Genomic DNA, 12,844 nt, shown 5'->3' on the forward strand with positions numbered 1-12,844 from the left:
GGGGTGCGATAGTGAGATAAATGGGTGCACAGAAAAGTGAGGAGGAACAGGGGTGTTACTTAAAATTGGAGAATTCAATGTTTCTACCATTGGGTTGGAAGCTACCCAAGCAGAATATGATGTACTGTTCCTACAGTTTGTGTGTGTAATCTGGCATTAGAGGATATCCAGGACAGAAAGGCCGGTATGAAAATGGGAGTTAAAATGGGTAACAGTCGGGTGATTTAGCAGGCATTAGCAGATCAAGTGCAAATGTTCGGTGAAACAGTCTATGCTTGGTTTTGCCAATATGAGGAAGTCCATATCGGAAGCACTGAATGCATTTGATGATGTTAGACAAAGAGTTTTGCTCAAGATTCCAGCATCTGCAGTTCCTTGTGCCTCCATTTAAAACAGATTATCAGATAATATCACACTGTGTAAATAGAAGTTTATTGAGCCCAGAATGGCTGATGTGATTTTTGAATTATGACCACAAAAATATTTTGTAAAAATAATTTAAAACATTATTTGCAGTGCTTTCAAGTTTCTAACTTCCTACTATTTCATTTGACACTTCCTTTGTTTTCATTGTTGATGATCACATGAGAATTTACTTTATACCGGCGAGGACATTGTGACAAAAGAAAACAATTATGTTAAGGACCGCAGTTGGAGGTCATGAGGAGGAAAGGATGCTGGAGAGAGACACAAAGGAAAATGGAAAATTAGTTGGGAAACGGGTTATGAGAGGAATTGTAATCCTGTGATTTTGGTGACATCATTAGATGGGATCGGTTTATAAGTAGTTGCTGGATGTGTGCAAAGATAGGTTAGTGAATCAGTGAGGCAAGGTTGGATCAGGCAAAGGATAGGTAGTTGAGTGTGTGACTGGCTTGTGGAGGGGTTGACTATAGGAACATTACTGGCAACTGGAAATATAAATTGATATAGGGAGACAGACAGCTGCTCTGTTGGTTCAGCTCTTATTTACTCACCTATTTCAAATGGATACTTTGCAGGCCGGTAACTTTGCACCCCCCCCTCCGCCCCCCCCCCTTTTCCCCTCCCCCCCCCCCCCTCCTCCTCCCCCCCCCCCCCCCCCCCCCCCCCCCCCCCCCCCCCCCCCCCCCCCCCTCCGCCCCCCCCCCCCCCTTCCCCAAGGGCATGACGTCTGTTGGCCCAGCAAAATGGATAATACGGCAAGGTTCTGGAACCAAGAGTGCAGGAAAATCGATGCAGGATTCGATGGAGCATTGATGTACTGGAAGAACTTGGCCTGTAATCCATAGATCTGTGAATATGGAACATAGTAGACAAGGCGGTAAAGAAAGTGTACGGCATACTTGGCTTCACCGTTTGGGGTATTGAGTGTAAATGTTAGGAAATCATGTTCCAGCTGAATTTAAAAATGTTGTCTTTATCCCGAGAGCCAATGTTTACATTTATTTAAATGTTTTTGCTGCCATTGCATCAGATTCAACTGATGTAGATTTAATAGGCAGTTAATCCAGTGTGGGAGCAAAGTAATCTGCAGCCATTCACCAAGACCTTCTGAAGTTCATAAAGGAATTATAAACATAGCGACTGGCGGTCCTTTTGTGCAAGTTATGCGATTGCCCTGAGATATTCACTGTCAGTTGGTGGTGAAAGTTTGAGCTGTAGCTAAGTAGTATGTAGTTATGCCCACTTTGAAGAAATTCTCACCAGTCTGAAGAAAGGTCTTGACCCAAAATGTGACCTATCCTTATTCTCCAGGAATGCGGCCTGACCCTTGGAGTTACTCCAGCACTTTGTGTCTCATTGTTTTGTAAACCAGCAACTGCAATTCCTTATTTCTAGTATGTAGGTTATACTTGATTATCCATACTAGTAGACTCGGAATTCAATGTTATTTTTGTTTAACAGGGTTGTGAGCGCCTATCTCAATTCAGGAAAATTGCACAACAGACAGTCAAGATTGCGTGCTGCACAGCCCTACTGGAAGCTGGATTTATTCCAGATGATTATCTGTCTGAGATGCAGAGTGCAGGTACTTATTTGCCCATAATATACATGCATGTATGTGTGTGTGTCTTAATATCTTCTATCTATCTTCTATATTACTAAAAGTCTGTTCTTGACCGGTTTTGGCCATCTGTGCTGCGATTTCTGAGAGAACGCCGCCACCTACGGCCGTCATTTTTGGCCACCTTGCTCAGAGCCCCCCTCCGCCGTATGTGTGCTGAGGATTTTTCCCGTTGATGTAAAATGAAAGAGATATTAATCTATTATATATTAAAACTGTGTGGCTGCCGCCTGCCGCCTGGCGTCCGGCTGCCTTTCTGCCTTTTGATTAGTTCCATCAGATGTCCAATCGGAATGGATCCATTTACATGGATGTCTGCTCCTTCCTATCAGCTTCCAACACATTTCAAAACAAAGTTGCAAGACAGGAACACTCTGAACTTTTCACCTCAATGGGATATCACAGCAAGTGCTTCAACAGGAGGGGGAGGGCCAATTGGTATTGCAATTGGAACTGCTGCAGCAGGCAGGGGAGGTGAAATTGGATTTTTTTTTAAATCCACTGCTGAGGGAGGCAGGGGAGTGCTGGAATCTTGCATTTGGGAACGGGTTCAGTTCCATTGGAGGAGACGGGTGCATGGTGGAATATTGGGTTGGGGGATCACACCATTGGGGGAGCAGACCCAACTTGGTCTAGTGTTTTTATAAAATTCCCCATTCTCTCTGCTGCCCCTGCTAGCGGCAGGGGGTAGGGACTATAAAACCAGGAAGTGGTGTGCCTCACAGTCTCTTCATGATGGAGGAAGGCAGAGGGTCACGTTTCTCTTAGCTGTGAATAACACTGAACACATGTCCACTCAAATGTAAGTGTCCTTAGTGGTTCTAAAACGCTTGCAGAATGTGTATTGGTTCTAAAATGTTTGCAAAAAGTGTCCATTGGTTTTAAAACGGTTGCAAAAAGTGTCTCTTTTGGTTCTACAATGCTTGCAGAATGTGTCTTTTTTGGTTCTAAAATGTTTTTAGGTTCTCCCTTCCCCTTTCCTCTCCCCCCCTTTCCCCTCCCCCCCTTTCCCCTACCCCCCCCCTTTCCTCTCCCCCCCTTTCCCCCCCCTCTCCCCCCCCCTCTCCTCTCCCCCCCTCCTCTCTCCCCCCCCCTCTCCTCTCCCCCCCCTCTCCTCTCCCCCCCTCTCCTCTCCCCCCTCTCCCCCTCCCCCCCCCTCCTCTCCCCCCCCCTCCTCTCCTCTCCCCCCCTCTCCTCTCCCCCCCCTCTCCTCTCCCCCCCCCCTCTCTCTCCCTCCCCCCTTTCCTCCCCCCTCCCCTCTCCCCCCTCTCCCCTCCCTCCCCCCCCCCCCTCCTCTCCCCCTCTCTCCCGCCCTCCCCCCCTCTTCCCACCTCCCTTCCCACCTCTCTTCCCACCTCTCCTCCCCCTCTCCTCCCCCCTCTCCTCTCCCCCCCTCTCCCCCCTCTCCCCCCCCTCTCCTCTACCCCCCCCCTCCTCCTCCCCCCCCTCTCTCTCCCCTCTTTTCTCTCCCCCCTCCCCTCCCATCCCCTCCCCCACCATTCCTCCCATAAACCCCCTTCCCCCTCCACACACCCTTACCCCCTTACCTCCACCCTCCCTCCCCTCCCTGCTTCCCACCTCTCCCCCTCCCCTCTCAGCACCCCCTCCCCCCCCTCTCTCCCCCCCCCCCTCCCCCCCTCCCCCCCCCTCCTCTCCCTCCCCCCCCCCCCCTCCCTCCATCCCTCCCCCCCTTCCCCCCCCCTCTCCTCTCCCCTCCCCCCTCCTCCCTTCTCCTCTCTACCCTCTTCTCCTCTCCTCTCCTCCCCTCCCCTCTCCCCCCCTCCTCCCCCCCCTCTCCTCCCCCCCTCTCCTCCCCCCCCTCTCCCCCCCCCTCTCCTCCGCCCCCCCTCTCCTCCCACCCCCTCTCCCCCCCTATCTCCTACCCCTTCCCCTCCCCCCTCTCTCTCCCCCCTCTCCCCCCTCTCTCCCCCCTCTCTCCCCCCTCTCTCTCTCTCTCCCCCCTCCTCCCCTCCTCCCCTCCTCCCCTCTGGCAGTGGAGGAGGGCAAGGACTTGAAAGATCGATATGGGAATGGGAAGTGAAATGGTTAGCAATTGTTATCTTCATCGGGCTCCTTCGTACTTCTTTCAGCCGCATCTATTCTATTCGGTGTTCCTGATGCAACTTCCTTTACATAGGCTGGACCATGTATAGATAAGGCAAATGTTTCACCCCACACGTGCACTTTGTCTGCCAAAGCTTGATAGAGATCACGAATGCTAACCATTTTGCTTCCCATTCCCATATCGATCTTTCAAGCCCTTGCCCTCCTCCACTGCCAGAGTGAGGTAACCTGCAAACAGAGTGAACGGCACCTCATATTCTACTTGGTTAGTCTACTACCCAACAGTATGAGCATTGAATTCTCCAATTTCAAATACAAAATCTTGCCCCCTCTCTTCCCCCCATTCCTCCCAAATTGCACATTCATTTATTTCACTACCTCCCATCACCAATTATCCTAACCTTGTTTCTCATTTCACACCCGTCTAACTCAACACTTCTCACCCAAACCATCGCCTAGTCATCATCCCCTTTCCCTTTTATCCTTCATTAAAACAAAATGTTTATATGAAGTGATAAAATAGATGCAGGGATGCACATCAACTCCATAAATTATATTGCACTTCCTAGGGAAAATCTTTATAGGAAACCATATGCTACTTGTGGGATCAATATGTATGTGTGTCCATCACTTTGAACTGCATAACATAACTTTATACTGCATGTCTTTTCTGATCATGTATATTGCTGCAAAAGTAAAATTGTTTTGACTTACAGAAATTGGTGAACCTGACATGTTACATTCTAGAATTGCCATGGAGATTCTTACAGAATCATCTGACAAAATAAACTATACAGGGCAAGCAAACAAAAGATCTCACTGTAGGAGGTTAACTTGGTTAGTATTAACATTTACAAACTCTGTTTCAATTGTTGCATACTGTTCATGATAAATCTCACTGTCCCATTCACTTCTCCTTTGTAGCTTCATCCGACTTACAGACTATCTTATAGTCAATACATTGCATGTCCTTGCAGTAAATTCCATCACAATCTTGTACAACCAACTAATAGAGAAGCTGAAGCATATTCCAGAGGATGATCTAATTAAAATTTGGAGCGCTAAGGACCAAGCAAGAGAAAATAAGTTGCAACAGGAGGTATTCCAGGAAATATTCATGATATTTGTCATAATTTTCTTAGGAATGGAAAAACTATATCTTAAAACCTATGCGTGTTTTTGGTAACACATTATCTTGGTGTTTTTTGGCATTGTCTTTAACAATACTCATTAGTTTGGGGGACTGCATGCAGTAGATACCGTGTAGATACCGTGTTCTCTCAGACTATTATATACTTAGGGATTAAAAAGGCTGAACAGCCAAGGTGAAAGTGTTCTGGAAAGCACACACTATAATTGCAAAATAATTATCTAGAACTTTTAATAACAAGCAGTTTTAGAGGTCAAATGCAGGCAAATACCGGAAGAGACGGTGCTGCCTGGCAGTTGCGGCTCGCCTGCAGTCCATCTGTTTTTCCTTTTTTGTGTTGTTTTCTTTTGTCTGTTTTAGTTTAGATTAGTTTATTAGGTTGTGTAAGTGTGTGAGGGGGGCGTGAGAGAAACATGGTTTTAGTCTCTTCCTTCGAGGGGGTGCGACTTTTTCTTGTCGTGTCCCCTGTCTCCGTCTCCGTCTGTGCTGAGGCCTAATGGCGGAGCTGGCGGCCTCGGGGCTGTGGCGGCGTTCCGGCGTTTCAGTGGCGGCCCGACTTGGAGCTGTGGTGGCGTTCTGGCGTTCCAGCGGCAGCGGCGGACTGACTTGGAGCTGCGGCGACGTTCTGGCGGCAGCGTGGCTTCGGGGCTGTGGCGGCGTTCCGGCGGCGGTGGCCCAACTTCGGAGGCTCGACCGCGGGCCCAGTGGACTTGGCCGCGGGCCCAGTGAACGACATCATCGGGAGCTCGCAGGTCGCAGGTTGGTGACCTGTTTTTCCGGAACTCCCATAACATCAGCTTCATCCACTGAACTGGAGGACGGAAGCTTCGGCAGCTTTGACCACCCCGGGCTGCGGAGTTTGAACCGGCCCGTTCGCGGAGCTGGATTCAGCCGCAGGACTGACTTACTTATCATCACCCATCGGGGTCACAACCTCGGAGGCCTGGATCGCCTCAGCGCAGAGGGAGAATAAGGAGGGAAGAGACAAAGACTTTAAGATTTTTGCCTTCCATCACACTGAGGAGGTGCCTGGTGAACTCACTGTGGTGGATGTTAAATTTGTGTTTATTGTGTGTTTTTGTTATTTTTATTATATGTATGACTGCAGGCACGAAATTTCGTTCAGACCAAAAGGTCTGAATGACAATAAATTCAAGTATTCAAGTTGTCTCTGTACTGTACACTGACAATGACAATTAAAATTGAATCTGAATCTGAATCTGAATTCAAGTATTCAAATGGGACTAGCCCAGAATGCCAACCTGTTCGACATGGACAAGATGGCCAAAGGGCTTGTTTCTATGCTGTATAGCTCTATGATTCTATAACTCTAATGTTGAAATCTATTGATCTTGTCTTTCTCAGTCACTTGCACGATTCGCTGCATCTAATATTCACACAATCAATGATCTTGGCGACGAGGATGAAGATGATGAAGATCTCCAGGATATAGTTCTCCGGGAAGAAGAACTTGTTTTAATACCAATGTTTATTGTCGACATGATATTGCATTTGAATGGGTTGCTGTTTGAACCTGCCTTGGTTGAATTTGAGGTTTGTCAAAAATGTATAATTTCCAGCAAAGCAATTTCACCAGTTTATTTACTTCCTTCTTAACCTGAGTAAACTTTTTTTCATCATAGTGAATTATCAAATCAGTTGCCATAAGCAATACCCCACAGCAGAATTTACTTTTAACAATGAATATGAGTTTTCTAATGCAAAGTTAATTAACCAAATGTGTATTCTTTACAATACTGGAGCGATTTTAGCACAGAACATTAAAAATGTCATATCGCCACTGTTTCAAGTAATATGGTGTTCATTTTTTCAGTTACTCAAATGTGCAAGAGATAGTAGCGATAAAATCAATGTAGGAATTAAAGTAATTCCCTGATTCAACCAGTTTATATCTCAAAAATATCAATGTTTTGGACACCAATGTAATAAAGAGGCAATGTCTGCATTAATTTCATTATAATTATTAATTTCATTATAATGCAAACAATTTTCAAGTTTGTTGCTTTGCAGAGATGCATTTCACATTAATAAGCAAAACCTTTGATGAATTTGGTATTAATTGCTCTGAATGGCCATATTTCGAAGAGTGTAACGGTGGTTACTCTGGGTGTCCACCCTATTTTAGAGTAACCACCATTATACCACAATGGTAAATTAAGACCAAAGAACTTCGCAAGGAGATTAAAAAAAATTCTGGTTTGAAGAACTCAATAGATGAAAATTATGAGAAGAAAGTAACCGTAATATCCAGATTTTGTAAAAGCTGCTGCATGCCAAAATTAGTGAATATCTTTGGTGTCCACCATCACACATGTAACACCAGCATTTTGCAGTAGCTAAAAAAAGAAATACTGGAAGAACCAGGAGTTACTTTCATTTTGGTGTCCACCCTTAGACACTGTGTAACGTGTGTAACACACGTTTTAGAAGATAACAGGAATATTGCTCATATGGTCACATACTCCATGTTTAGAGCATGAAAGTACATTTGTATGTAGAAAAACCGCAAAAGTGAAGAAATCAACTGTAATGATTTAGAAAAAAATGACTTTCTAAATTTAATGTAACGGTCGCTATGGTGGACACCAAACATATATTTAATAAAAAACGGATATGAACGCAAATAAGGAATTTTGAACATTAATCAAATTGTCTCACACTTCATGAACTATCTCTCCCTGTCATGTATTGCCGCTGTGAGGGTTTTTGATTAATCTGAATCGTGTTGAAATAATTTATTTGTGAACTTCAGTTTTATGTATCATGTCACACTTTGTGTACCCAGTATTGTTGTAATTTTGAAGCCCTTTACTATCTTGTCTAAGTAACAACGACATTGAATGTGTATTACTAAATGTCAGGAAGAAAGACTGTACAAACTTAGTGATGTTTTGTGTAGGAAGGAACTACAGATGCTGGTTTAAACAGAAGATAGACACAAATAGCTGGAGTAACTCAATGGGTCAGACAGCATCTCTGGAGAAAAGGAATAGGTGACATTTTTGGTCGAGACCCGAAACTTCAGTCTGAAATGAAACATCCCCTTTCCTTTTCTCCAGAGATGCTGTCTGACCCATTGAGTTATTCCAGCTTTTTGGGTCTTCCTTAGTGATATTGTGCTCTAACCACTGAGCATAAGGAATTGCTTGTATCACTCGCCTCTGGACAGGCCAGTATCTGTAATCTCAACTCAAAACTATTACATTTGACTTGCTGTCAGTTTAGAACAGGATTTTGTTATATTTTTTCAGGAATGAGTTTAGAGTATGATTGTTAAAGCAGGCAACAATCTGACTTTCCAACTAAAGATAGTTAAACGTTGCCTATTTCCTTTGCTCCATAGATGCTGCTGCGCCCGCTGAGTTTCTCCAGCATTTTTGTCTACCGTCGATTTTCCAGCATCTGCAGTTCCTTCTTAAATATTTAAGAATTGGTTTGAGCACAGGGAAAACAATCAGTAATATCAAATAAAAATAAATAAAGACATTCCAGAAATATTATTAAATGTAAATCGGAATTGTCTAACGTAAGGTTTATTTAACGATAGTATAATTGGTATAAATCAGCATCTGCAGATTTATACCAAAGATAGACACAAAATACTGGAGTAACTGAGCCGGTCGAGCAGCATCTCTGGTGTAAATGGACTGATGACGTTTCAGTCAGGACTCTTCTTCAGACTATTTTATTTTACTTATCATAGTTTTATTGTATCATGTTCATTTATATATTCATATTTATATATATATTGTTTTTAATAGATTATTTAACTATGATTTGTTTGATTTCTTTGCCAGGTTGGGATTTCAGATATTGTCTTACAAATGCAGGCAGCGGTTCTCTCCATAAGTAATCTGGTTTCTGATTCATACTTTAATGCCTTTACCCGTCCAATAATCAATAAAAAGATTGAAGAAAAAACCTGTGGTGAGGGACCAAACTTGGCAGAGGTTCTTGAAGATGACAATTACATGGTGGAAACCATTCAGAAAATAATGGTATGATTTGTTTTAAACATTCACTGTTAAACATTCACTGTAGCGAAACAGCAATTGTGATTTAAAGCATGGATATTCATTCTTGGATTTCAAAGTTATTGATTAAACGGTTTCAGTATTGTGAAAAATGTAGATTCCATTCATAGCAAAAACTGTTGAATGCCAGATATACTCTCCTGTAGATGAAGTAAAATTTCAAGGCAGATTGTCACTTATTTTGCTTATTATTTGATAGTCAGAGAATTAAGTAAATGGTCAGGGATTGTAGCAGTGATGGACAGTGTTGCAATCAGGAGTCAGGTACTTGGGAGATCAGTAATTGGCTGATGATTGGGTCAGATGGGGAGTTTCTTGGGTGAAGATGAAAAGGTGTCAAGTAGCTCCACAGTAAAAGTCAAGATGAAGCAGGCATTTTGGGGAAATGTTGTTCTGAGAAAATAAATCAGTGATCTAGCTTCTCATTCACATGGAAATAAACTGGACATAAACAAAATACGCTGTGGTGCTTAGCAACCAAACATTAAAGCACAATTATAGGCAACAATGTTGATGTAGTGAAATTATTAATCTACTGTAGCTACAACATGCTGTCAACTGCAATTCAGGATTTGAAACTGAAGCACATGATGCAGTTGAACCTTGGCAAATGGCAAAAAAATCTAACATTTATTAGATCTTGTTCACGAGTAGTTGAAAAGTAGTGTTCCTGTGGACAAACATTATGTAATCATTTAATCAGAAATTTGATTCAAAATTTAGCAATCATGGAACTTTTAAATTTCATATCCATGGCTGCTGCATTGATTTTGGTGCTAATGTGGATTAAGATTAATGTATTTTCAGAGAGAGGCATTGTGAAATTTTAGTTCCTTGTTGGTGATCGATCTCCTATGCAGATCTTGCAAGAATCAGGTAATAATAGGAATTGGCTAGCAGAAGACATGTTACAGAGACCAGTAAGAACACCTTCAATTGACAGTTGTAGCCTGAAGAAAGAATTTGATCAAAGAAATGTTGACCCAGAAAAGCATATTTGCGAAAATGAATAATTCATATTTATTTTTCCGGATTCCTTCGGGTTCTGGCTCTTTTTCATAGTTGGTCTGGTTCTTGGCCTGGCATAAAACCCACACTGTTTCCGCAGCATTAGGTTAAAATTGCAGTAAGGATCCCATGAACGTTATTTATATTTTTAAGCATCCAGTTGATTTGTTGTGTATTAAAAATGTAGTCCACTAGATTAGTGAGCGAAAGAAATGTGCTAATCCCCAGATACAATTTAACTGTTCCCTGGGTTGGAATACACAAGAAGGGTATTATTTGAAATTTAGGATTGTGGCGGCACTTGGTGGCAACCCAAGGGCACAACGAACCATAGGCTCTTGAGGGCGTCGTCTTGGTGTGGGAGGCGCTAGTCACTGGGTCGGCACCTGAGTTTAGCAATGTTACAAAATTTTGAGATTTAAAAAATCAAGTCTGCAATTTATCCCATCAGATAAAGCATAACAATAAGTTTAATTTGACACCAAATTCACTTTCATATCTCAAGTATTAAAAAAGTTATGACCATTTCCATACTCGGAAATTAGCATCTTGTTCCCTATTGATTTTCAATGGACATTACAAAAAAGCTGTGATCTTGGATAGTCAAACGCCCATTTCTTAAGGAAATTAACATTTTTAAATAGCCTAAGTGTCCAAAGATTATTCACAAATAATTCACAATATAACATGATTTTTATATCTAATTTACATTAATTTATAGGCCAAATGGAAGGAATTTAGTGTTCAATTGCTGTAAATAAATGCCCATTTAAATCGGCTTTCTAGTGGGTTCATGTGGAACGCGCTGGTTTAGAACGTTGACATAGCGCTGGATTAGTGCCCTCAAATGCCGAGAAAAATACTGCGGGATATAAAAAGCCCAAAATGAACCACTCGCTATAGATAACTTGATATATAGGGTTATATATATGCCCCATTTAATGTAAAAATAAGGTACATACCTTTAATTGTTTGCTTTATAAAACCCTGGGGCTGCGAGAGGTTGCGGAATCAGAGAGTAATTTTAAAACTATTAGAACTATATTATCGAGGCCTATAAAACTAATAATACCTTTTGCGACCGGGTCTTGCAGCGATTTTTCGTTAATGATTTACTAGGCTGAACATGTGCGATTAGTACAGCCTAGTAAAAATCGCGTTTAAAACCCGCCCCCTCCAAACAGCGCCAAAATCGCCGACATGGCTGAGGGCAGATTCCTAATGACGATTCAGGTAGGTTTTGTAACATACCTACTGAGTTGGTATTTAAGGCTGGGCAACGTCCGTGACCTTGAGTGAGTAGGGAGCTGCATTGGAGAGTCTAGTGCACACATCTCATGTCCGACTAGTTTTTGGCTGGACTCCTGTGAGTCCCCGCTACACTGGTGACCCCCGACGCTCAAGAGTGTAATCCTGGAAGGGAAATTAAAAAAAAAAATGCTTTCTGCTGCTGCCGCCTACGAGGCTGACGTGGCCGAACTCAACGCGGTCTCCCTAAAGCTACCTACATTTTGGACCTCGCAGCCAAGGGTTTGGTTTCGACAGGTCGAATCCCAATTTTACATCCGCGGGGTTACAGCTGATGAGACTCGCTATCACTATGTGGTAAGCGCCCTTGACCAGCAGACAGCCGGTTGGGTCATTCCTTACCTGGATAATCCTCCGGCGGCGGGTAAGTACACAGGCCTCAAGGAGCTGCTGCTCCGGATCTACGGGCTGAGCCGAATGCAGCGCGTCTGTCAGCTCCTTAACATGGGCGGGCTTGGTGGCTGGATCATGAGCGAGATGCTTACGCTCATGGGCGACCACCTGCCCTGCCCGCTCTTTGAATTTACCAACCTGCAGCAAGATCCCATCCGGCTAGCGGCCAGCGCTGATGAGCTGTGGCTTTCTGACCAGCTGGAATACCTGGAACCGGTGGAATCCCTGGAATCGCTGGACCGGATTGATTCAACACCTTGCCAGACCCAGTGGCCCAGGACCACGCCCACAAGAGGGCCACGCCCACAAGAGGACCCACGCCACGCCCACAAGAGCCACAGACAAGACAAGTGGCACAGGAGAGGACGATGGATGAGCAGGACCCAGGAGATCCAAGGAGAAGGATGTGGTGTTTTTACTACCAGCGCTGGGGATCAGCAGCCCGCCAATGCCGCCAGCCTTGTTTGTTTCCAGGAAACGGCAGCGCTGGCCGCCGATAGTCACCGCGGTGGCCGGCAGGATCCATCGACTGTATGTTTGGAACCGGTACACGGGGCTCAGGTTCTTGGTGGACACTGGGACAGAGGTCAGTGTATTGCCCCCATCTGGACTCGACGTTCATACTGGTAAGATGGGGCCCCCGTTAACTGCTGCGAATGGTAGTTCAATCCACACATATGACGTCCGCACGGTCCTGTCATTTTCGGCGCGTGCCATTTCACCTGGCCATTCATAATCGCGGACGTGGCCCAGCCACTGCTGGCCACAGATTTCTTGCCGGCGCAGTCGCACTTCGTGAACATGAGGGACCAATGACTC

At 44.2% G+C, this 12,844-nt stretch overlaps 1 protein-coding gene across 1 annotated transcript in view; it reads left to right on the plus strand.

The window, feature by feature from the left end:
• Positions 1-12,844, plus strand: part of LOC129695437 (dynein axonemal heavy chain 6-like) — a 283,604-nt gene that overhangs the window by 35,070 nt on the left and 235,690 nt on the right. Inside the window, 5 exon segments of the mRNA XM_055632390.1 lie at positions 1,888-2,011; positions 4,828-4,948; positions 5,036-5,210; positions 6,627-6,815; positions 9,080-9,280. Coding sequence (XP_055488365.1) covers positions 1,888-2,011; positions 4,828-4,948; positions 5,036-5,210; positions 6,627-6,815; positions 9,080-9,280 — 810 coding nt within the window.

This window comes from Leucoraja erinacea, chromosome 3 (assembly GCF_028641065.1).
Source record: "Leucoraja erinacea ecotype New England chromosome 3, Leri_hhj_1, whole genome shotgun sequence".
NCBI classification, from domain to species: domain Eukaryota; kingdom Metazoa; phylum Chordata; class Chondrichthyes; order Rajiformes; family Rajidae; genus Leucoraja; species Leucoraja erinaceus.